Below are 25,907 nucleotides of genomic sequence, written 5' to 3' on the forward strand. Positions count from 1 at the left end.
AGAGAAATTAAATGAATAGCTTAATTTGAGCTGAGACGTAATTACTTCATGTGTGTACAGGACGATGTGCTGACTGTGATTCGCCGAGTAGATGAAAACTGGGCTGAAGGAATGCTGGCTGACAAGATAGGGATATTTCCCATTTCGTATGTTGAGGTGAGTAAAGTTGTGCCATCCTATAATAAGCCTAAACTGTAAATGCTGACGATAATTCTAAAACATATGATATTAATCCAATATATGTACAAGAGTAAACTGAGTAACCTCATAAACTTGCTGATGTAATGAATGTGCATCCTCACCATTTTCTCTCCCTACTGTTTGTTGCCTTTGTTCATTATGTCACATTTAATATTACATTGTAAACCCTTTGAGGCAGGGACTTTGCCTTCTTGTGTGTCCTGCGAGGCGCCTGGTCCTTCCCAACCAACACTTGCTCACAAAATAGAAAAAATGAAAGAATCAGGTATAAAATAAGCTTCCCTTTCTCTTTAATGCCCCACCACAACAAAGTAAATGAGCATCATTGAAGGTCAGCAAATTTAGGCTATTGTGGACCAAACAAGGGAGTGAATTTCAAAGTTGAGAACTCTTTCTGTAAAACAGCCTCAAATCTCTTTCAGATCTGGGAGCTGAGATTGTCGCTGGTTGCAAATGTGGTAAGTTTAAACAGGAAGAGAGGTGGTTTCTTGGGTATATAGGCCCAAACCAGTTAAGACTTCAAAGGACAAAGCCAACACCTGAAATTCCATCGAAAAATCATAATGCAACCAGTACAGGCTATGGAGCACTGGTGTAATAATAATTGTTTGTATTGCAGAAGTGCCAGGAGATCTCAATTGACATTAAGGTCCCATTGTGCTAAGCCAGTATATATATAGTAAAACATACTCCTTGCTGTGAAGACTTTAGAGTCTACATAGACAAGACAGAGGGTGGGAGAAAATAAATGTTATTTCCATATCTCTCATATAGATATGGAAATGAGAGAGGTTAAGTGATGTGCCCAAGTACAAAGAGGAAGTCTGTGACTCAGCTGGGAGCTGGGCCCACATCACTGCTTAATTTCATTTATTTATACATTAGCTTTTCTATGGTACTCACCACTGTAGTATTTGAGCAGTTCACATTCATTCAAGAACTTAGCTTCTCAATACTCCTGTGAGTATTATCTCTATTTTACAGACAGGGAAACTGAGGTATAGGTTAAGTAATTCACATAAAGTTACACAGAATGTGGCAGCACAGTGTAACTGCTAGTTCTTGTTCGATTGCTTGTTCATATCAATTCCAATCACGTGCACAGTAGCCAGAAAATTTTTCCCCTACAAGCATCTGTCAGGTTGGCCTGGGCGCCCCCTGGAGTCGTACCTTCATGGTGCTCAATATAGAGCCCTGTCTTTCTGCCACCCCGTCAGTTCCTTCTTACCGCCAGTGATGGTTAGCTGGAACTTCCCTGTGCTCTTGTCTCGACAGGCGCATTTAGCAGTTTCTTATATTGTTCTCTGTTAGTTTTCCATTGTTCATTAATAGTTAGTAGTTCGTTAGTGTTAGATAAGTTTCCTTTGGTGAGGGGGAATCCCCTCCTATGCTCTCCCGACACTGGGGCATGCTGGTGACACTCCAGGCTTCAAAGCCTGCAGCAAGTATGCCCAGAAGCAATCCTCATCTTGTGCCTAAAGTATTTAGGAGAGGGCCATCAGAAGGATCGTTGTGCCATTTGTAAGACCTTTTGGCCCAGGACTATAAAAGATAGAGGGTAGTACCTGAAGGTCCTGTTGATGGAGGCCGCACTCCTCCCCCTGTCCAACCCTGGGTCCACCAAGTACCTCCTCCTCTGTGTGGAGCTCTCCACACCATCAGCACGAGCACTGGTGCTGGGTAAGGATACGGCACTGTCCCGGCTCCACTCACAGCTCATATGCTGCATTCAGGCACCGTGCTGCCGGAAAACAAGAAGAGGCTGGAGAGGTGTCGCTCTCCCCCTGCTAGGCCTAAGGAGTCTGGTGCTGTGAGAACTGTATCGGACCACAATAGTGCTGCTCCACTGATGATGGTCGCACCGACTCCTGCCCTCATGGAACGGCACTTGAGTCCGGACCCTACTCACTCGCCAAGCCCGAGCCATGAGCTGCATGCACCTCCCTTCGACGCCTGAGGCATTTGAGGCGGCCCAAGAACTGCTTCACCTCTCGGCACCATTCTCTCCTTCCAGATGGGGCAGGTTGTTGGCACCTGTCATTCCCCAGGCTCCTTCAAGAGGAAAGCCTGCTATGATGGCCTGCCGATCTCTGACTCTGGCGCGCCACTTCCTGGCACTGGAGCACATTCACTAGCTACATCAATCCTAGAGCCCTTGGTGCGAAAGCTCAGTGCCTAGAAGTGCCACTCCCCTAAAGTCATCATTTTCAGACACTTCAGAGTCAGGCTATCAGTCCCAGAGGAGTCGGAGCAGATGGTCCACCTCCCGGCACTGTGGCCCATTGGCAGCGTCCAGCACAATGGCCCTTTTGGACTCCCTGAGCTTTTCATCAAAACAAATGTCTCAGCCAAGGGTCTCATTCCAGGGTGATGTCAGTGGCCTTGGCCTTTTTTGTACCCCCACCAGTACCACTGACACTGGCAGGGTCGGGGGTAGGCTCATTACCACCCTGCGCATCATCTCAATGCCTCCGGTGCAACCGGGCTCGGGGATCCTGGTAGCCCTGGCACTGGCGGCAATGTCGACTCTGGCACTGGTGTAGACTCTGGCATTGACAGCTATTCCGGCGTTGAGGATGACATCAGTGCTGATGACATGGCCACAGCCCCAGCCCAGGAGGACAACAGGGTTCTGCCGCAATTGTTGCGAATGGGCATTCAGGCACAGGAGGTAGTGGAGGATGCAAATCAAATGATGGACGTCCTCGCCCCCTCCAGACCTGCTCGTATTGTCCTGCCCCGCATAAAGATAATCTCTGATACCACGAAAACTCTGTGGCAGATCCCAGCCTTGTTGCCCCTATGGCTAAGAGCAATGAAAGATGCTACTTCATGCCGTCCAAGGGTTATGAGCATTTATACACGCATCCCACACCCGACTCTCTTGTCAGTGCTGCCAACCAACGTGAGCGTCAGGGCTTCCAGGGACCCTCCCCGATGAATCAGGAGGAGAAAAGGCTTGATCTTTATGAGAGAAAGGTTTACTCCACTGGAGGCTTACAACTGCGCATTTCAAGTCAGCAGGCCATTGTCAGCAGGTACTGCTTCAACACATGCAGGGCAATGGCTAATTTTGCAGAGCTGTTGCCACAGGACTCCTGCTCCAAGTTTTCAGCTCTCGTGGAGGAAGGGAAACTCATTTCTAGGGCTTTGCTACAGGCCGCAACGGATGCAGCTACTCGTGTGATGGCCACAGGCATAGCTATGAGGTGGGGCTCCTGGCTCCAAGTCTCAGGCTTGCCATATGAGTGCCAACAAATGATTCAGGACCTCCCCTTCAGTTCTATTTTCTGAAAAGACCAATAAAAGGCTGCAGAGCCTGAAGGATTCAAGAGCCATTCTCAAATCACTGGGCCTCCATACTCTGGCTACACAGCATAAACATTTTAGGCCACTCCTTCACACTTCTACCAGCTGCAGAACTGTCAGGACAGCTCATGGAGGAGGAACAGGAATGGCAGAAGGCAACTGCACCCATCCTTAGGCCAGGGCTCTGACTAATCTAAACCACCCTCTGGGCCGAAACAGGCCTTTTGAAGGTGCCGTCAAGGATGGTGCACCAGATCCCCAGCTGGATCCATCCTGCCTTACCTTCTCATCCTGACTATCCCCTTTCTATTGTGCATGGTCCTGTATCACCTCAGACCATCTAATTCTGTACCCTCTTGCCGTTCCATCCGCCTTCCCTGTCCCTCTTCAGTGACCCTTCTCACAAGCAGGTTTGTATCCAGTAGGTGCAGTCACCCCTGTCTCTAAGGGCATAGAGGAGATTCCTCAGGAGCACAGGTTTTTATTTCTTGTATTTCCTTATACCGAGAGCCAAAGGCGGCCTCAGGCCCATCTTGGACCTGCGAGAACTCAATAAGTTCGTGAAGAAACTCAAGTTCTGCATGGTCTCTTCGGCCTCAATCATCCCATCACTGGAACCAGCTGACTGGTATACCGCCCTCCACTTGAAGGATGCATATTTCCATATTACAATCACTCAGCTCCACAGGAAGTACCTAAGGTTCGTGGTGAATGGTACACACTACCAGTTTCTAGTCCTTCCGTTTGGCCTGTCAGCAGCACCTCGAGTTTTCACAAAGTGCATGGCAGTCATCGCCGCGTTCTTGCACATGCAACAGGTACAAGTGTTTCCGTACCTGGACAACTGGCTGATCAGGGACCTTTCCAAGACCCAAGTGGAGAATCAGGTCAGATTCATCAGAGTCACCTTCAACAACCTGGGTCACCTTCTGAACAAAGCAAAATCGACTGTGTCCCCTGTCCAGAGGATAGAGTTTATAGGAGCAGTACTGGACTTGATCCAAGCCAGGGCATACCTGCCACAAACAAGGTTTCAGGCCCTGACATATCATTCGAGGCACCACAGTTTCCCACCACCACAGCAAGAAACTGCCTGAAGCTTCTCGGACGCATGACTGGCTGTATCTACGTGATGCAGCATGCCTGACTCAGGCTTTGACCTTTTCAGTCGTGGCTCACGCCAGTGTATCGCCCAGGCTGGGACAGCTTGGACAGGATCATTACCCTGCCTCGCCTAGTCATCGACTCCCTTCTGTGGTGGCTCGACCCTCAGGAGGTGTGCTCAGAGGCTCCCTTCGCCGCTCCGCAGCCTTCTCTGTTGCTAGTGATGGACGCATCAGATTTGGCTCAGGGAGCTCATCTGGGAGACTGCAGGGCCCAAGGCCTCTGGTCTCAGGAAGACCTGGCTATTCACATCAGTATCGGAGAGCTGAGAATGATGCGCTTGGCATGCCAGACCTTCTTTGAACACGTAATGGGACATTGCTGTTGTATTGTCCATCATAACTGAAACACAGTGTTCTACATCAACAAACTGGGGGTGCATGCTCCTCTCCCCTGTGCCAGGAAGCCCTCATGCTGTGGGACTTCTGTGTAAAACATTCAATATGCCTGGAAGCGTCATACCTCCCCGGGGTACAGAAAGAGCTTTTGGACTATTTCAGCAGGTTGTTTCATGCTTATGAGTGGTCCCTTCGCCCAGACATCATGGTCTCAATCTTCCAGATGTGGTGCTTTCCCCAGATAGACCTATTTGCCGTGTGACACAACAAGAAGTGCCAGCAGTTCTGCTCCTTCCAGAATCAGAGCCTGGGCTCCAGAGTGGACACGTTCCTCCTTTCATGGGGAGGCCATCTCTTTTTTACATCTTTCCATCCACACCACTTGTTCAGAAGGTACTTCTCAAGATCTGGAGGGAAGGAGCTCAGGTCATATTGATAGCAACAAATTGGCCCCGACAGCACTGGTACATATCTCTCCTAGACATGTCCGTGGAAGCCCTTCTACTCTTCCCAGACCTTCTGACGCAAGATCATGGTTGTCTTCAACATCCAGACTTCGACTCGCTTCACCTCATGGCATGGAAGCTCCATGGTTGAACCTGATGGAGCTTTCTTGTTCAGACCAGGTCGGCACCGTTCTATGGCACTTCCTTGGCCTTCCAGGTCGGTGTCCTTGGAATTTGAGGTGGACTCAGGCTGCTCCAGCTCTGCCCATAGGGCACCAGCAAGCAGGGAGCCCAAGCCCCGTGGCATCCCCAATGGGGCCTGCCAGGGCAGTGGCCCTTTTGGACACCATGGACCTATCACTAACAGCAGGGGCCCTCCTCCAGAGCCTTGAGATCTGGCTATTCGGTGCATCGGTCTTGGTCCCTGCACAGACACCCCTCCGTGCCCAAGGAGGCCACAGTATCCAGACCACCAGACTCTTCTCTGGAACAAAGGAGAGCAGAAGCAGCACTGAGCCCAGTGCCGTCCCGGAGGCAGTCTGTCAGGCAGGACCTGGAGGGGCCCCCAGCATGCAAGGAAGGACAAGAAGGGCTGGAAGACAAGATGCAGAAGGCCCTCACCTCTTCATCATCCCCAGATGAAGCTGTGGCAGGCACCGCGGTGTCGGGGCCTCCTCCGATTGACCACAGAGCGCACCAGGAGCTGCTCCACAAGGTTGCCCAGAACTTGGGCCTACAGGCGGAGGAAGCAGTAGAGCAGGAGGATCCTATGGTGGACATCTTAAGCCCCGAGGGCCCCTCCAGAATTGCGTTCCCGCTCATAAAGACGATCCAGTCCAACTACAAGACGGTCCAGTCTCTAGCATGCCAACAGCAAAAGGCGTAGAGCAGAAGTACTTTGCCCCTTCCAAGGGATACGACTTTCTCTTTTGTCACCCGGCCCCCTGTTTGCCGGTCGTCTCAACAGTCAGGAACAGGGGGCTGGGTCGTCTCAACAGAACAGGAACAACATGGTCAGCAAGCCCCAGCTCCTAAGGCCAAGGAGTCTAAACATCTAGACCCATTTGGCAGGAAGATCTATTCTTCTAGGGGCCTCCAGTTGAGGATCGTGAACCTGCAAGTGATCCTGAACAGACATAGTTTTAATTCCTGGACGGCAGTTTCCAAATTTAAAGACTTCTTGCCCCAGGGCTCTCAGCCTAAGTTTGTAGCCCTCGTGGATGAAGGACAGGTGGTAGCCAAGACCTCTCTGCAGGCCTCTCTTGACTTGGCGGATGCAGCAGCCAGAACAATCACCTCAGGAATGGTGATGAGGCGCTCGGCATGGCTGCAGGCTTCAGGCCTTCAGCCAGAGGTCCGGAATACCCTTCAGGACCTCCCCTTCGAAGGGTCTGGTCTCTTTTCGGGCCAAACGGATGCCAGGTTGCATAGCCTCAAAGACTCCTGGGCAACCCTCAAGTCGTTGGCAATGCACACCCTGGTGACTTAAAGGAAGCCTTTCAAGCCCTAGCTGCCTCAGCAAAGACAATACCAGCCCCGCCCTATGCAAGAGCCATATCATAGGAGAGGTAGAGACAACAGATGGAGGTGGAACAACACGCCTAGCCAAGGCCAGGGCCAGGGCAAGCTGCAGCCTGCCAATAAGCAGGGGTTTTGAAGGTGTACTTGAGGACAGCGTACCAAGCCAGTTACTGAATCTTTCCCTGTTTCATGAAACGCTTGTCCCGCTTCTACCGTGCGTGGTCCTGTATAGCACCGGACCGTTGGGTCTTACATACAGTACAAGTGGGATACATGCTTCAGTTCTCCTCTTTCCTTCCCTCCCACCCCACTTTCCCATCCCTCTTCAGGGAACCCTCTCACGAGCAACTCCTTATGCAGGTACAGAAGCTCCTCCAGGTCAGGACAGTGGAAGAGATCCCGTGCGATCCAAGGGGAAAAGGGTTTACTCACGTTATTTTCCTATTCCCAAAGCAAAGTGGGGTCTTCGACCCATTTTAGACCTTCACGGACTCAACAAATTCTTAGTCAAGGTCCGCTTCCGCATGGTCTCCATAGGCACTATTATTCCGTTTCTGGATCTGAGGGATTGGTATGCTGCCCTCGACATGAAAAATGCGTACTTTCATGCCACTATACATCCTGCTCACCGGCAGTTCCTGTGGTTCACCATAAACCAGCACCATTACCAGTTTACGGTCCTATCCTTTGGCCTGGCAGCAGCCCCCTACCCCCACATTCACGAAATGTATGTCGGTAGCGGCAGCCTTTCTGCGAAAAAGGAAAATTCGAGAATACTCGTACCTAGACGACTGGCTTCTCGCGGGTTGGTCCGAGGAGGAAGTCCATTCCCATGTGGCGTTGGCACTGGATGTATTCTGCAGGCTGAACCTTCTAGTTAACGTGCCCAAGTCCTCCTTGATACCTACGCAAAGGCTGGAGTTCACTGGGGGCAGTCCTGGATTCGGTACAGGCATGAGCGAGCCTCCCGGAATCTAGATTTCTGGCCATCCAGTGTGCCATAGACTCAGTGCTGAGGTTCCCCACAACCACAGCCAGATGCTGCCTGCCTAGGACACATGACGACGTGCACTCACGTAGTCAAACACGCTCGACTATGGCTCAGGACTTTGCAATTGTGGCTAACCCGGTCGTATCGCTCAGGCAGAGATCCCTTAGACCTTGTGGTGGCGATCCCTGTCCAGGTGTTGGACTCCCTGCGTTGGTGGCTCAACCAGCAGGTAGTTTGTGAAGGGACCCCCTTCGCTGCACCGCAACCCACACTGATGCTGGTGTCATACCTTGGCTGGGGAGCGCACTTGGGGGACCTTCGGATGCAAGGCCTGTGGTCCAAGGGCAAAATGTTGCTCCACATCAATGTAAAGGCGCTCGGGGCGGTTCGCCTAGCCTGCCAAACCTTTCATGCTGCTTTAGAAGGTCACAGCGTGACAGTTCTGACAGACAACGCTACCGCCATGTTCTACATAAACAAGAAGGGCCTCTGCCAAGAGGCCCTTCTCCTATGGGACTTTTGTATAGGCTGCTCAATACACCTCATAGTGTCATACCTTCTGGTGGAGCGGAAAAAACTGGTGGACCGCCTCAGCAGGTTGTACCGCATGCATGGGTGGTCGATGAGACCGGATGTCTTGCAATCGATCTTCCAGAAGTGGGGTTTTCCCCAAGTGGACCTCTTTGCCACCATGGACAACAGTCAATGCCCACAGTTTTGCTCTTTCCAAAACCACAGTCCGGGCTCGGTCGCAGATGCCTTTGCGATCCCTTGGAGTGGGAGCCTGAAGTATGCCTTTCCATTGTTCCCGCTCATCCACAGAGTTCTCCTCAAAATTCGCAGAGACAAGGCGGTAATGATTCTCATCGCCCCAGCTTGGCTCCGCCAACATTGGTTTATGACTTTGCTGGAGCTGTCTGTAGCCGATCCGATTGCCCTGTCCCTGCACCAAGATCTCATCACGCAGGACCATGAGCGCCTGCTCCACCCAAACCTGCAGTCTCTGCATCTCATGGGGTGAAAACTCTGTGGTTGAATGTGATGGAGAGCCAGTGCTCTCTTTAGGTGGGACAAATTCTCTTCGGCAGTAGGAAACCTTCCACGAGGGTGACATACCTCACTAAGTGAAAGAGGTTCTCCTGCCAGTGTGAACCAAAGCATATACAGCCACTTCAGGCCTCCGTTCCAGTTATCTGGAATACCTGCTGCACCTTAAACATCAAGATATCGCCCCCTCCTCAGTTAGAGTACATTTGGCTGCCATTTTGGTGTTCCACCTGGGGGAGTTGGGGCATTCTTTATTTTCCAACCCCATGGTAGCCCAGTTTCTGAAAGGTCTGGAGAGGGTGTTTTCCTAGTCACGCCCTCTGGTCCCTCCCTGGAACCTTAACCTGGTCTGACCAAGCTTGTGGGGATCCCTTTTCAAGCCCCTAGCCTCTTGCTCTTTCACTCACCTCTCCTGGAAGGTAGCTTTTTGGTGGCCATTATGTCCGCACGGCGGGTGTCCGAGTTGAGGGCCCTCACTTCGGAGCCCCCTTATACAGTTTTTTTTATAAGTGCAACTTAGGCCACACCCTAAATTTCTCCCTAAAGTAGTCTCACAATTTCATATGGGACAGGTCATTTGTTTGCCACATATGGACCCAAGTCACCGTAGCCTGCATACTCTGAATGTCTGTAGGGCCTTGGTGTTCTATCTGGAGGAAACTAGACCTTTCCACAAGTTGACACAGTTGTTCATCGTCATTGCGGCGAAAATGAAAGGACTCCCTGTCTCAGCGCAGCGGATATTGTCATGGATTGTGGACTGCATCTGCACGTGCTATGAGCTCGCCCAAGTGCCAGCCCCGGTGATCACGGCTCACTCGACTAGGGCTCAAGTGTCCTCAGCAGCTTTCCTGGCACAGGTTCCACTTCAGGAGATCTGTGAAGCAGCCACCTGGTCATCGATGCACACATTCACAGCCCACTACGCAGTCCATCACCAGGCCAGAGAGGACGTGGCGGTCGGCAGCGCTGTGCTTCAATCAAGTGTTCCATGACTCCAACCCTCTTCCTATGGTAAGCTTGTGAGTCACCTAATGTGTAAAGGACGTGATCAATCACTCGAAGAAGAAAAAACGGTTACCTACCTTTTCATAACTGTTGTTCTTCGAGACGTGTTGTTCACATCCATTATACTTCCCACCCTCCTTCCCTTCTGTCAGAGTCTCTGGCAAGAAGGAACCGAAGGGGGGTCAGGTTGGCAGGGGGTATATAGGCACCAGCAGGAAGTGCCACTCTCGCGGGGCTCCCCTGATGGGAGCCGCGAAGGGGAAACGTTTCCAATGTCCGTGAATGCGGCATGCGCACACTTAATGTGTAATGGACGTGAACAACACATCTCAAAGAACAGCAGTTACGAAAAGGTAGGTAACCGTTTTTTATTCGTGGCTGTGGTGGACAGAATGAAAGTTCTGCCGGTATTATCACAACGCATCTCTTCATGGATAGCGTCCTGTATTCATGAGTGCCACCACCTGGCAGCGTTTCCCGCACCTCTGATCACTGCACACTCCACCAGGGCGCTTCATCAAAAGTGTTCCTTGTGCAAGTTGCCACTCATGAAATCTGCAGAGCAGTGACTTGGTCTTCCATCCATACTTTCATCATGCACTATGCGATTATCCAGCAGGCCAGAGACGATGCGGCCTTCGAATGAGCAGTACTCCAATCAGTGGACGACTCCAACCTCACCACCTAAATTTGGGTTTGTGAGTCACCTAATTGGAATCGACATGAACAAGCATTCGAAAGGGGGAAAAAAAACCATTTCTCAACTTCTCGTAACTCTTGTTCTTTGAGATATGTTGTACATGTCCATTCCAATACCCACTCTGCTACCCCTCTGCCTGAGTAGCCATCAAGAAGGAACTGGGGTAGGGGAGCGCACAGGTCAACAGGGCTCTATATTGAGCGCCAGGAAGGCACGACTCTAGGGGACGCCAGGACAATTGATGCTGCTAGGGGAAAAATCTTCCCGCTATCGTGCACGTGAGTGCGCACACACCTGATTGGAATGGACGTGAACAACACATCTCGAAGAACAACAGTTACACAAAGATGAGAAATTGTTTTTTCCCAATCCAATGCCTTAACCCCCAGAAACTAAGATTATCCTTCTATAACAAGTAGGTTCCTACATTTTACACTAGTTTAAATTTTGAATAGTTCTAATGTGTCAATCCACACAGAGTATGTTGTAGTTAGATCCTGAGGGGAGAAAAACAAGGGTAATTGTAGTGAAGAGACCATCCACAAGAAAAGATATCACCTTTCTTCCTATGAAAGATAGAAAATCTTGGCCACAGCTACTAACTGTATATCCAGGAGCATCTTAGAGCTAACTACATAATTGTAAACTTCAAACTTAGCACATTTGAGTACTTGTATTTTCCCTAACATTTGCTTTTGAGGTGTTTTCAGCCTTTCCGTCAAATAAATAATGAACTATATTAACCTGAGAAGTTTGTCTGTCTGTATTCGAGAGATATTCATGAGCTTTGGCCAGGTGGGAGTGTCTTCTCTAACACCAGTCAATTTCTACCATCACATTCAGCTCAGCTTATGACAAAGTCTTTCTGATGGCCTTCAGTCTGTGGTATTTGCTGTCCCAGGATGCCTACTTCCACCCATCTCTTATCTAACTTACATAAATAATTGAAATTTTTTCTTTCCCAGTGGGTTTTCCTATGTTGATCGCATTTTTTGTCTCTTGTATTAGCCATTCCCTTGACCTGTCCTCTTTTTAAAAATACATTCTCTCTTGTTTTTTCATAGTATTTATTTTATGATGTTTTAATTGTTTCTTTTATTTTAACTGTTGCACAGTTCTCCGGTCTCCGTGAGAGTGTTTTATATATTCATCATTATTATTACAGTTACATGGTAAGCAAACTAAAGTCAGATGGGAGATGAGGATGCTGAACATATCACAGAAGATGTTCAGGGTCTTGTATGTTCTGGCCTATGGCATGTTACAGAATGAATTGATCGAAAACGTGTCATAGTGAAGAGCAGTGGGGTGTGCAGAAAGCTGTTAGCCTTTACCTTGAATTACTTTTTTTCTTGGATTATATAACAATTCTCATATACTTTAAAGGTTTAGGTAATTGATACAAACAAAATTATGTTAAATTTTAATATTATGACAGAATCTAACTGCTTCTTTCAAGACACTGATGTCTGCAACATAAAGACGTGTTTGGACATTTGCTTTTGTGCTTAAAATGTCAAAACCTCCAGATCATTGACATCTTTCACAATAAAGGCTGTTCTCTCAGTCAGCGTCCTTTTTGGAGAAACAGGAATGGTTTTATTTGCACCCAGTTTTACAAACAAATATCTGAAACCAATAACTGAGGTGTAGTTAGTGCTATAATGGGATTTCTGTTGTTTTTATTTATATAAACACCATTGGTTTGTTCGTATTGTGCAGACATAGGGTGAAATCCTGTCTCCACTTAAGTCAATGGAAAAACTTCTATTGACTATAATGGGACCAAGTTTTCACCAGTAAATGTATTAGAAGACATGGTTGTTACATAGTTAAATTTGGGCCATTCTGTTCCACTCTTTTGGATCACTAATATCTAATAAATTTTGCAAAATTGAAATTATGTTATAAAAGCAAAGAGTAAATCAATTCTAAGAAGCGTTTTAATGTCAAGAGTGTCTAGTCACATTGTAATTGGGTCTCACCCAAGCTCTTACATTTTTTAACTGAAGATGAATTGCACTTAAATTCTTTCTTGCCTCTGAAAACGTCGAAGAAAACACAACAAAAAAAAATTCAATTTGAACCTAGCACCAAAAAAATAAAATAAAAAATCACTGCTTGCTACAGAGGTAAATGTAAGCGCTGGCTTATGAAAAGTAAGATTTATTTATTGTAGCTTAATTGCTACATGTGTGATCACTAATATCAGATTCCTCTTTACTGTACATTAAAAACAGCTAAACTACTTTCTTGCACATTGAATGTGAAAAGTTATTTTTGAGCCTAGAATTGTGTGTTTAGTTTCATTACTTTTTTGATTTTATGTTGTCTTATAAAAAAACCTTTCAGTTCAGTGGATTAATCAGAACACCAAAGTTATCCTGTCAAGACCAATCAGTATGCATAGACTGTAGTGTTGAGTACAATGTACTTTCCTAAATAAACTCCAAATTTGATCCTTCTTTCTTCAACAATTAATGAAATCCACATACGTTTTCCTCCAAATCTAAAGATTTTTAAAGTCTCCAGTAACAGCTGGAAAGTAAAGTGGATGCATATAATGGAGTAAAGAGCTTTTTGGGAAACACTTTTCAGTTATAAGCCATATAGAGAGGAAAATATTATTTTCAGATTTCTGTAATGTGAAGTACCCTGTTGAAACTGCAGTGGGATGAACAGCAAGCACTCTTGCAATAAGCCACCAGTAGTCTTTTAAAAAGGGAATTATGCCAAATGCACAAAACATACAAGTATTAACAATACAAGTGTAATGTTCATTTTGATAGAATGTTAAGAAGATAGTATGATTTTGTAGCATTGCATCCATCCTTCAGTTTGCAAGTTTAGTCAGTGAGAAGTCAAGATTTAGCTACCAAATCAGTCATGTTCCTTAGTAACCCTCTTCTTCCCGCCCTAGCCCCAAACCATCAAAAAAGTAGTTGAAAACATGTTTTATTTTTTAATTATCTCCGTTCCTTTAGGGAGGTTGAATTCCTGACTCAGTACTTTTTAAAATCTTGCATTTATTAGGCTAGACTTGCTGTCGATCACCATTAGACAAAGTAGTCTTAATTATAGTGTTGGGGGGAAAATTAGAGTCTCTTCTAGTAATATTAAATCAAGAACAGTTGAATGAAACGTTTTATATATACTTGCTTTCACTTGTCTTGTCAGCCTGGAATGTACAATGGAAAAATTACGTAAAGTCAGTGTTTTTCATTGCTTTCAAAAAGAGCACTTCAGGTTCTTAATGGAAAAATCATACTTTGGTACATGTCAAATTTATTTAAAGAGAAGTATTCATTTTAAATAACCTTCTTTACATTCACATTGAAAAGAGAGTCCTCCAAATAGATAAGCCAAGTGAAATAAATGGGTCTTGAAGTGTGCCCTAAAAGTAGCTTGTATGGGAATTTCACAATCAAGGATCCTTGACCGAGCGAGACTTAGTCCCAGCCTAATGCTGAGTCAGAGCTCAAGTGTGCCATTGGTATTCAGGTTGAAGTTGGGCTGTGGGTGGTAGATGACAGTTGAGGTTGAGAAGAGGGAACTAATAAATGGAACATAAATGTGGTACAGCTTATTTCCTTGTGCTTTATAGTTAGGGGTAGGGATGTATGCTTCACTGATCCTCTGTGTCTGAAGTTCATGCACACAAGAGAACAGATCTGATGAGCTCTCCCTTTCCTATCCCAAGGAAGAAATGAGCAGCTATACTCTGCAACCATTACTGTCTCCAGATCCTTTTTAAGTAAAGGCCAATAAGCAGTGCATTCCACTGTTCAGCCTATATGCCACTCTTTTGTGTTTGTTTTCCTGCCTAAAAGAGTTCAGCAGATTCCTATGCTTGACTAATCTTGGATTAATCCCATAAATATGCCAAATTTTTTCTCTAATTTGGGGTTCCCTCTGTATAGAGGAAGCAGATCATGCAGGCATTATTAGTTTCAGAAAGTAAACAAACATAATTAAATGGAACAATTACCTGAGGGAGCTTTTAGCAGTGGATTTTGAGACCCTTGGGTAAGCCTTTCATTCATTTAATTGTTCTTCTCCAGTAGGTGATTCTTGCTTTGTAAATGAAGTATCGGTTTTCTTTCTGTAATTCTGGGTCATCTGGGAACAAAATCTTTATTACTTACATTGCAGACAGGGAATAGAAGTGGATGGGAACTTAAACCATCATTGCCATTATGTAAAACATGTTTTGCTAGAAGCTAGGATGTGCATATTCTTGTGAATGATAGGAAGAATTTTAATCTGAGATGGAAGAATAAAATGGATAGGAGTACAAAATCTGCAGTATGTCTAATCCTCACCGTGCTTACCTACTTATCCAGTGTGCAGGATAGGACCATGAGAATTCAAGTGGCAGAGCAATTTTCTTCAGCTTCCTGTTGACATTTTTTTCTTGCTTTGTGTCCTCCAGCCCACATATCTGGAATTTAATCAACTTAAAGCTCTATAATAAATTAGCATAAAATGTTTTCCTTAGTTTCTTGAAAACATGGTTTTAGTCTTCTTATAAAATATTGAATCTCAATACTAAATAAGGCGCACAGTTTTGCAAATTCATTGGCAGAGCTGTGTGTATAACCATTATGGTTAGTCTCTTTCTACAATGGAACAGGAACTGCACTAGGTTATTTTTGGCCTTGCCTGCACTAACAGTCTTCGAAAGATATAATTTACCACCAGTGGTAGCAACAGGGGAAGTCATAGTATACACAAGTCTTGGAAATGTTTGCCACCATGTTGTTTAATCCTGTGCCTTCTGTGAAACTCATATTGCTCTTCTCTACTCCATTCCAAACACTAAAATTAATTTCAGGATTATTGCACTGGCCATGTCATCCCACTGTTTGAATGCCTCCTCTGACTTCCCCTTTCCATGGCATGAAGTTCAAATCTTTTGTCCTTGCCTTCCAGGCATTGCACAACTCTTGCCCTTTCCGGCTTATCTGCTTTTGTCTGTTTTTATGTTAATCCTCCACTACCTTGGCAATTCCAGCCTTTACCCCCGTTTGTCTGTTTCTCTCACACTTGTGGGGGGGTTTTCTACACACTCCCACTGGCATTGAGTTTCCTCCCTGAACGGATCCTTCAAATCTCAGTTGAAGACCCATTTGTATTATGAAGTCTACATGAAATTTGCCAACTAATACTGGCTAAGTAGACAGCAGTTGGGGATAGTTAATTTTTGTTAATGAAGTCTGTGTATATATATACAAATATGGGCATATGTGTACACACATGTACACGCACACACTATTTTGACAGTATGTTTTGTCCCTGTCTCCCACCTTTTGTATAGTACTTACCTTCTTAAATTAACTGTTCAGCAGGGGCGGCTCTAGGAATTTTGCCACCCCAAGCACGGCAGGCAGGTTGCTTTCTGTGGCTTGCCTGCGGACGGTCCACTGGTCTCACGGCGTGCCTGCGGGAGGTCCTCCAAAGCTGTGGAACCAGTGGACCCTCCGCAGGCACGCCTGTGGGAGGTCCGCTGAAGCCTCGGGACCAGTGGACCCTCTGCAGGCAAGCCACCGAGGGCAGCCTGCCTGCTGCCCTCGCAGCACCAGCAGAGCACCCCCCACGGCTTGCCGCCCCAAGCACACGCTTGGTGTGCTGGGGCCTGGAGCCGCCCCTGCTGTTCAGGGCATGGGCTGGCTTCCTTTGTGTGACGAGCACCTAGCTCGGTGTGGGGGTGCCAGAATACAAATAATGCTATAATTATATAGTGAGGTTTTGGTGAAATAAAGCATTTTTTAAACTTCCCCTAAACATAGCAGGAGTCTTATAACTCCCAGGAAAATGGCTAAGGTAAATAAAAAAAAAGACTATGCTCAAGGGAAAAAAGTAACTCCGTAGTAAACAATCCTATATTTTGCTCTTGATTGTTCTTAATTAGTTCGTCATGGAAAAAATCGCTCCTCCCCTGCAAAATACAAACAGATTTTCCAAATAGAGGTTATTCACATTAAAAATGGGCATTATTTTTAATGTGGATTAATATGTTTAAAGAAGCACTTGCCTTCTACTTGTATTGATGTACTTTAGTTCGTGAATGAATGTGGCTCCCTACCCTGTTTCTTACAACAGTTTAAAGCTATAAATAGAATTTCCTGGCAGTTGTTAACGTGGTTGGTGAAGAATGAACTCTTACCCTTTTAAATTTTATTTTATTTTATTTTATTTTATTTTATTTTATCTAGTGTTAATCCGCTGACAGAAGATTAAAATGCCTAAGATTCTTTACTGCTTTATTGCAGAGACAGGATTTAGTTGCCTACATAATATAATGTAATTGATCATAATGGACAAGATAGTAATGGATAAATTAAAACAAAAAGTCTGTTGCTTTTATTAGTGCTGCTGCTAATCAAACATGCAAGAGTTGTGAAATCCATTAGCAGACGTGATCACAAAAGCATTAGGTCTTCAGGCTTGTCTCTCATCTCTTTGGAAAAGCTCAAAAGTCTTACTGTGGAATGGACATTCACCAGGACCATATCAAACTTCACTTAAGTAGGTTATAGTGAAAGACTTGTACCTATAGGACATCTAGTTATAGAGTGAGTTAGTACATCATAGAGTTTTGAATTCCATAGTTTTCAGTTTGATTCTTATATGAATAAAAGTAAAGTCTAGATGTGTTTCCTCTGTCAAGTCAACTGCTTAATTATTTTTCTTGAATTAAAGATTTCTAAAATAATTTCTCAATGTGTTGGTTGTTTTGCAGTTTAATACAGCAGCCAAGCAGCTTATAGAGTTGGATAAGGCCTCAGGTTCTGCTGTTGACTCTGGAGAAGGTACCTCTGGGGCATCCCACAACAATTCAGTCCAAAAGCACACTGATACAAAGAAGAACACCAAAAAACGGCACTCCTTTACCTCCCTTACCATGTCCAACAAGACCTCACAATCTTCTCAAAACCGTCATTCAATGGAAATTAGTCCTCCTGTCCTCATCAGCTCCAGTAACCCCACAGCGGCTGCCCGTATAAGTGAACTGACAGGCCTCTCCTGCAGTGCTCCTTCTCAGGTAAGCTACCTGAAATTAAATACAAAACATTTCATACATTTTAATGAATATTTTAAAACATTTTTGTCATAATAAAGGCTTCTGATCCTTTCAGACTAAACATATGTAATGCATTATGTAAAGGGATGTTTTCCATTAGGTTAGACTCCAAATTTAGGGGTTGGGGGGATTTTTGTTTTGTTTGCAAAGCCTACTGTGTTGTGAATAGAAAGGTTTTTCAGTTTAAACATTCTGTTGAAGTCCTGTAAATAAAAGAAAACCGTCAGCAGATTTATTATAGTATATGGAAAACAGAAACTAGACTAGTCAGTTTAATTTATGTTGTCCTAATTGAATAAAATACTGAAAATTAACAAAGAGCATACGTGGTAAAGGATAAATTTGACTACAGAAACTCTTGGACTTTGAACAATCTCTGATGTCATTTCTGATACTGATAAGAGAGAGTCTTAGATTATATCTGATTCTATTTTTAAAAAACCTCGAGTGTTCCTCTAAAGCAGGGGTGGGCAAACCGGTTATGGCCTGCAGGACTGTCCTGCCTAGTCTCTGAGCTCCTGGCCTGGGAGGCTTGCCCCCAGCCCCTCACCTGCTGTCCCCCCTCCCCTGCAGCCTCAGCTTGCTCACTCCGCCGCTGGCGCAATGCTCTGGGCGGCAGGGTTGTAAGCTCCTGGGGCAGCGCAGCTGCAGAGCCCGGCCTGACTCACTGCTCTGTGCTGTGTGGTGGCAGTGGCGGCAGCATGGCCTGGCTCCAGCTGGGTGGCACTGTTGTAGTGCTGCCAGTCACCGGTGCTCCAGGCAACGTGGTAAGGGAGCAGGGAGCACGGGGGGTTGGATAGAGGGCAGGGAAGTTTGGGGTGATGGTCAGGGGGTGAGGGTGTGGATGGTGGTCGGGAGGGAAGACGAGGTTGAATGGGGGCAGGGGTCCCAGGAGCGGGGCAGTCAGGAAGGAGAGGGGTTGGGTGGGGTGGCAGGGGGCAATCAGAGGCAGGCATTCTGGGGGCAGTCAGGGGACAGGGAGAAGGGGTGGTTGGATGAGGCAGGCATCCTGGGGGTCTATCAGGAATGAGAGGAGAGGTTGGATGGGGCGGTGGGGCCTGGGGGCAGTCAGGGGACAGGGAATGGGGGTGTGTGGATGGGGCAGGGGTCCCAGAAGGGCCATCAGGGAACAGGGGGAGTTGGATGGGGAAGGAGTCCCGGGGCAGGAATGACAGATAGGAGGTCGGAGGCTGGGCCATGACCCCTTCCCCTAACTGGCCCTCCATACAATTTATGGAACGCGATGTGGCCCTCAAGCCAAAAAGTTTGCCCGCCCCTGCTCTAAAGTCTTGATTACACACTAGCATGTTTGATGAACGATCTTCTATATTACAGTACTTGTAAAGTTGACAGTTGTGGAGAGAATATATTAATGAAAGCTTAAAATGCTGAGAGGATTTAACATGAAGTTTGCAAACTAATTCAATGTTTTATATTTAAACTCATTAGCTTTCTGCTATTTAGAGAAAAATAAAGATAGTGTTTTTCACCCAGTTAGTTGCATGTATAGCTCCCAATTTTTCTGAAAGATTATTTCTGGCTTATATAGAGCCTGAAAAATGAGCAGCGTCATCTAATACAAATATTCTATGTAAATTACTATCAGAAAGTCAAAGTAACAAGCTAAAGTTGCTGATGATGGTATTCACAGAAGAGTGCTGGTAGTACATTAATCAAAAGGTGTGCCAATCTACCATGACAGTCTATTGTTTCAGGAACTACCTATAACTGACAACATTCTTTTTTTTTTTTTGACAGGTTCATATCAGTACCACAGGGTTTATTGTGACTCCACCCCCTAGCAGCCCAGTTGCAACTGGGCCTTCATTTACCTTCCCATCTGAGGTCACCTACCAAGCTGCTCTTGGCGTAAGTATCATTTGACAAAACGGAGGCTCCTTGTGCTTCTTTTGTCTCCATTGTTGTTCTCCTTTCTGCAATTCTGGTAAAGGAGTTAGAAACTTCCGGGTTGTTTGATGTGATTAAATCTGTGATCGGCAGTAGCACACATTGAACTATGGCAAAAGTTTGGCACTAAAGATCCTGAACGGCATCCTATGCTTTTCATTCCCCAGTCTTGCTCTGCCTTGCTGCGGAGTAAGTATGAGAAGCATACTCCTGCCCCTTCTCAAGAGAACAAAATTTTTACTCGACATGAGTCAGAAAGCAGATAAACTAAGAGAAAGGAGCAAGAAATGTCTCATGAAGAGCAACTTGCTTGAATCCTGAACTTCTGGATCTTTGTCCCTCCTGCATTCGGTACTCAGAACTATCATGGAAGAATCTCTGAACTATCAGCTGTACCTGGGTCTTCCATTTCTAAATCATATGAGTCTTTTTTGATTATGCTGTTTGTCCTCTCTGAATATCAAATCCTATAGTCGCATTTGCAGCAAAGTCTGTCAGCTCTCCTGTTTTCAGAGATTCCGTTTTTAAGGCCGAAAGGTACCATTCTTATAATTTAGTCTGACCACTGCATAAAACAGGCTGTAGACTTTTCCTGGCTTAATTCCTTTTGCAAATCCAATAGCTATGGTTGAACTAGAGCATATCTGTTAGAAAAACATCCAATTTTGATTTTAAAATTTCCAGTGATGGAGAATCCATAACAGCCCCTTTAAGTTGTTTCAATGGTTAATTACCCTCTCTGTTAAAAATTTGCACATTATTTCTAGTCTCAGTTTGTATATCTTCAACTTTCAACCATTGAGTCTTTTTAAACCTTTGTATGACAGATTGAAGAGGCCGCTATTTTAAATTTTCTGTTCCCTATTTATGTAGACTGTGATTAAGTTATCCATAACCTTCTCTTTGGCAAGTTGTGACATATCAGGGTACAATCCAGACTAATGAGTAGCTGTATCATCCCTGCCTTCTAACCTACAGTGCCCTATACAATGTCTTGCTGCTGTGGCCCCCAACCATGACTATTCACAAACAACCTCCAGCATGTATGTCACTCCCAGCCATGCTTGTGAGTGTTCTGCAGCCAGCCAGCCACACCTTGGCTCTTACCAGCCTTAAAAATTATCACAGAGTGACCCCAACACACTCTCAGTTCCATATTTTCCCCAAAAAACATAAGGCCTTATGAGGCAGGGTCAGTGCAATAATATCCCCTTGGACAAATGGGGGCATGGCTCTGGATCACTCAGCTCAGCAGGGCTGTCAGTCCATTCTGGGTTTCCAGGAATCTGGAAACTCCATCTGTTCTCAGGTCTATCAGAGGGTTGGTAATGGAATTTAGGCCCACCCACTCCTCTGGGTTCCAGTTCAGGGCCCTCAAGCTAGACAAGGAGAGTGAGCATTCGCCAACTCTGACAGTGCCCTGAGCTCCTTTCTACCTTCCCTCAGGCCTCTGTGGGCTCTTCAATCTGTTGGCCACTTTTCGGGGTTGTTGTCCCTGGGCATATCTCTAGCACAGGTGTTCCTTTTTCCAGTTTGCTCACTCCTCCTCTGTTAGCCTCTCCACTCTTCTGCTTCCCAGCCCTTTTATTCTCCCAGCTGCTATCAGACTGCTGATCAGCAGTGGCCAGCAGTGCCTATATTAACCCCTTGGTTGCTGGGCTAGCATGTGGTACATACACTCCATGGTAGTACAGTACTGCCCAGCCCATTCCTGGACAGTACAAATATATTAAGTCCATTATTCCTTTAAGGGAATAATATGCCCACAATTTGTTACTCCAAATGACATTACCCAGCGCTTCAGTTTGAGCACACTGGATTAGATAATAAAATAAGTTTATTAACTACAAAGAGAGAGATTTTAAGTAAAAGTAATGAGGCATAAAAGTGAGAAATAGTTACAAGAAAAGTAAAGATAAAACATTTACTGGTGCCAAGCTTAAGAAACTATATAGATTCAAAGCAAAGTTTTCTAATTACATGCTTTCAGCAGTCTTACTGACCAAAGTCTTCAGCTCAGGACCTCTCCCACAGAGTCCAGTGGCTGCTTTCTTTGTCTCTTCAGATGCAGTGAATGTGATGAGCAAGGAAAGAAAAAGAGGTGCCTTGGGATGTTTGTCCCTCCTTTTTATAGTTGAAAAAAATTGCAGCTGAGATCCAGGTCTCATTCCCTGCCATTTTTTTCACATGTTTGAACTTCCTTTGTCTTCCCTTCCTGCTTGATGTCTCTGTTTACTGCTTAAGTGCAAATTAAGGCAAGCACATATTTCTTGGTTTAGGACAGACTGGTATGCCAGCTTCTATTTGGGCAGGGCTATGGGGTTTGGAACATGTGTTAATAATACCATACAGGGGGATCTTTTAACTTCACGTACAGTGTTGCGATACATATTTTACCAGGACAGTACTGACCAGCAAATTATGAGTTTTCAAATGATACCTACAAGCATAACTTGTACAAAGATTATAGTAGCATATAGAATGTGAATACAGGATATATTCCACCATACAAGCTAAACAAATTCAACTCCTTGTATCTCTCATTGTAAGGCATGTTTTCCAATCCTTTACTTATTCTTATGGCTCTTCTCTGAATCCTCTCCAGTTTTTCAACATCTTTGAATTGTGAACATAAGAACTGGACACAGTATTCAAATGGTAGGTGCACCTGTGCCAAATACAGAGGTAATATAACCTCCCTACTCTTATCTGATATTTCTTTGTTTGTACTTCCAAGGACCTCATTGGTTCTTTTGGCCATGGCATTGCACTGAGAGCTCATGTTCAGTTTATTATCCAACATGATCCTCCAGTCTTTTTAAGTCACTGCTTCCCATGATAGCGCCCCGCCCCCCATTCTGTAAGTATGGTCTTCATTCTTTGTTCCTAAAGGTAAGATCTTATATTGAAACCATATTGAAACACAAATTGCTGATTGTTGAGATCCAGATCACGTCGAACCAGTGTCTGTCCTCTTCATTATTTACCAGTCCCCAATCTTTGTATCAATTGCAAATTTTACCAGTAATAATATTCTTTTAACTACTTCTGTTCTATTCTATGAAGATTCTTACTCCACTCTCATCACTGTAGTATCTGAGCACCTTCCAGTAGTGCATAAAGTTACATGATTAATATATGTCATGCTTTTGTTCTCTCATCTGTTCTCCCAGAGGGAGATGTTTATTCAGGGGAGGGTTTTTGTTTTGGAAATATTTTTGTATTCTATCATATTATAAGATGATAATATATAGATAGATATAGATATATGGGCTGTCAATCACAGTTAACTCACAGTGAACCCAAAACAAAGTAACTCAATTAAAAAAATTAATCCCAATTAGTCACTTTTTATCGCACTGTTAAACAATAATAGAATACCATTTATTTAAATATTTTTGATGTTTTCTACATTTTCAAATATATTGGTTTCAGTTACAACACAGAATACAATGTGTACAGAGCTCACTTTATATTATTTTTATTACAAATATTTGCACTGTACAAAAGATCAATAATAGAATCATAGGACTGGAAGAGACCTCAAGAGGTCATCTAATCTAGTCCCCTGCACTCATGGCAGGACTAAGCATTATCTAGATGAGAGGTCCCCAACACGGTGCCCATGGGCCCTGGCAGATATCTAAATGCGCCTGCGTCCTGGCCAGCGGTCGAGCATCTGACAAAATGCTGCCAAATTTCATCAGCATTTCAGCGGCGACGCCTCTGGATGACACTGCTTGCCTGCAACAAGCAAATTTCGGTTGCATTTCGGCAGATGCTTGACCACCGCCATGGTCCTTCATCTGGCGTCCACCAGACAAAAAGTTTGGGGACCACTGATCTAGACCATTCCTGACAGGTGTTTATCTAACCTGCTCTTAAAAAGTCTCCAATGATAAATATTCTATAACCTTCCTAGGCAATTTATTCCAGTGCTTAAGCTGGCAGTTAGGAAGTTTTTCCTAATATCCAACCTAAACCTCCCTTGCTGCAATTTAAGCCCATTGCTTCTTGTCCTATCCTCAGAGGTTAAGAATAATTTTTCTCTTTCCTCTTTGTAACAACCTTTTATGTGCTTGAAAACTCTTATGTCCCCTCTCAGTCTTCCCTTGTCCAGACTAAACAAACCCAATTTTTTCCATCTTCCCTCATAGGTCATGTTTTCTAGACCTTTAAGCATTTTTGTTGCTCTTCTCTGGACTCTCTCCAAGTTGTCCACATTTTTCCTGAAATATGGCACCCAGAACTGGACACAGTACTCCAGTTGAGGCCTAATCAGCACAGAGTAGAGTGGAAGAATTGTCTTGTGCCTTGCTTACAAAACATCTGCTAATACATCCCAGAATAACTGGGTTTTTTTGCAACAGCATTACACTGTTGACTCATATTTAGCTTGTTGTCCACTATGACCTCCATATCTCTTTCCGCAGTACTCCTTCATAGGCAGTCATTTCCCATTTTGAATGTAAAGAAATAGTATTTTTTCAGTTCATCTCATACATGTACTGTAGTGCAATCTCTTTATCGTGGAAATGCACCTTACAAGTGTAGATTTTTTTTTGTTACATAACTTCACTCAAAAACAAAACAATGTAAAACTTTAGTGCCTACAAATCCACTCAGTCCTACTTCTTGTTAAGCCAGTTGCTAAAACAGCAAGTTTGTTTACATTTCCTGGGAACAATGCTGCCCACTTCTTATTTACACTGTCACCTACAAGTGAGAACAAGTGTTTGATGGCATTTTTGTAGCTGGCATTGCAAGGTGCCAAATATGCTAAACATTCATGTGTCCCTTCATGTTTTGGCCACCATTTCAGAAGAGGTTATGTGAAAATAATAATTCTACATTTGTAAGTTGCATTTTCATTATTGTACTACAGTACATGTATGAGGTGAGTTGAAAAATACTATTTTTTGTTAATCTTTTTTACAGGGCAAATATTTGTAATAAAAAATAATATAAAGTGAGCACTGTACACTGTTGTTTAACAGTGCAATTAAAACTGTGATTATCTTTTAAAATCAAATTAATTTAGAAAGTGAGGTCAAAGACACGCGGACAGTGATGAAGTTTGTGGAGGCCCTTTTTTCCATAGTCTTGGGCCAGCCTCCAAAATAGCTCAGTCTCCTTCACAGATAATCTTTCCCCTTGTAGTTGAGAGTTCAGTTTTGCCAGAAAGAGTGTAGTTATCAACCATAATATTCATTCCAGAGCTTTAGTCGATCTTTTAGGCACCCTTTGCCCACTCCATAAAGTACCTTGAAGATAGGGACTGTGGTCTTGAACTTGCTTAATTATTCTATGGGAAACCAGTGTGGGAAGTGGGGGACAAGTTTGATGTGTACACGGTAGTTAGTGTTGCTGAGAAGAGACTACAGCATTCTGTAGCAGTTGGAGTTTCGTGAGTTGTGAAGACGCCATACCCACATTGCTGTAGTTCAGCTGAGAGGCAACAAAGGTGCAAATAACTGAGGCCACATCATCATTTGGAAGGATGGGATTGAGTCTTCTAGCCACCTGGAGATGGTAGAAATGCTATTAGGTGAGATTTTAGAATTAATTCACTTTAATCCAAGAGCATTCCTAAACTACAGACTGAATTTTTTGATTGTGGCTCAACCAAAGGAGACTGCACTGTGGCTGTGAACTTTTTGCTCAGCCCACAAGCGTAAGCTCTGTCTTGCACAGGTTGACTCAGGTCATTGATGATAACATTGCTGATCCCTGTGGGACCCTACTAGAAATACACCAACTCAATAATGACTCCCCATTTAGAAGTACATTTTGAGAGCTGTCAGCCAGTTTTTAAATCCATTTCATATGTGCCTTGCTGATTTTGTATCATTCCAGTTTCTTAATCAAAATATTTTTACCAAATCAAATGCCTTATCAAAGTTTTTAGTATACTACATCAACACTATTATTGACCAATTAAATAGTCTCATCTAAAATTATACCAATTTAGTTTGACAAGATTTATTTTCCTTAAACATAGACTAGCTGACATGAGTTATATTACCCTCCTTTAATTCTTTATTAACCAAGTTCCATGTCATCTGTTGCATTGTTTGCCTGGAATTGAAGTCAGGCTGATAAGCCTATAATTAAGTGGGATAATCCTGATGATCTTTTTAAAATATTGATACATTAGCTTTGTTCCAGTCCTCTGGAACTTCCCCAGTGT

At 44.5% G+C, this 25,907-nt stretch overlaps 1 protein-coding gene across 2 annotated transcripts in view; it reads left to right on the forward strand.

The window, feature by feature from the left end:
• Positions 1–25,907, forward strand: part of SH3RF1 (SH3 domain containing ring finger 1) — a 154,476-nt gene that overhangs the window by 71,832 nt on the left and 56,737 nt on the right. For both annotated transcript variants that reach the window (XM_030564442.1, XM_030564444.1), the window contains exons 4-6: positions 61–156; positions 17,468–17,770; positions 19,568–19,678. In XM_030564442.1, coding sequence (XP_030420302.1) covers positions 61–156; positions 17,468–17,770; positions 19,568–19,678 — 510 coding nt within the window. The remainder of the gene's footprint in view (positions 1–60; positions 157–17,467; positions 17,771–19,567; positions 19,679–25,907) is intronic.

The sequence above is a fragment of the Gopherus evgoodei genome, chromosome 5, assembly GCF_007399415.2.
Source record: "Gopherus evgoodei ecotype Sinaloan lineage chromosome 5, rGopEvg1_v1.p, whole genome shotgun sequence".
Classification (NCBI taxonomy): Eukaryota; Metazoa; Chordata; order Testudines; family Testudinidae; genus Gopherus; species Gopherus evgoodei.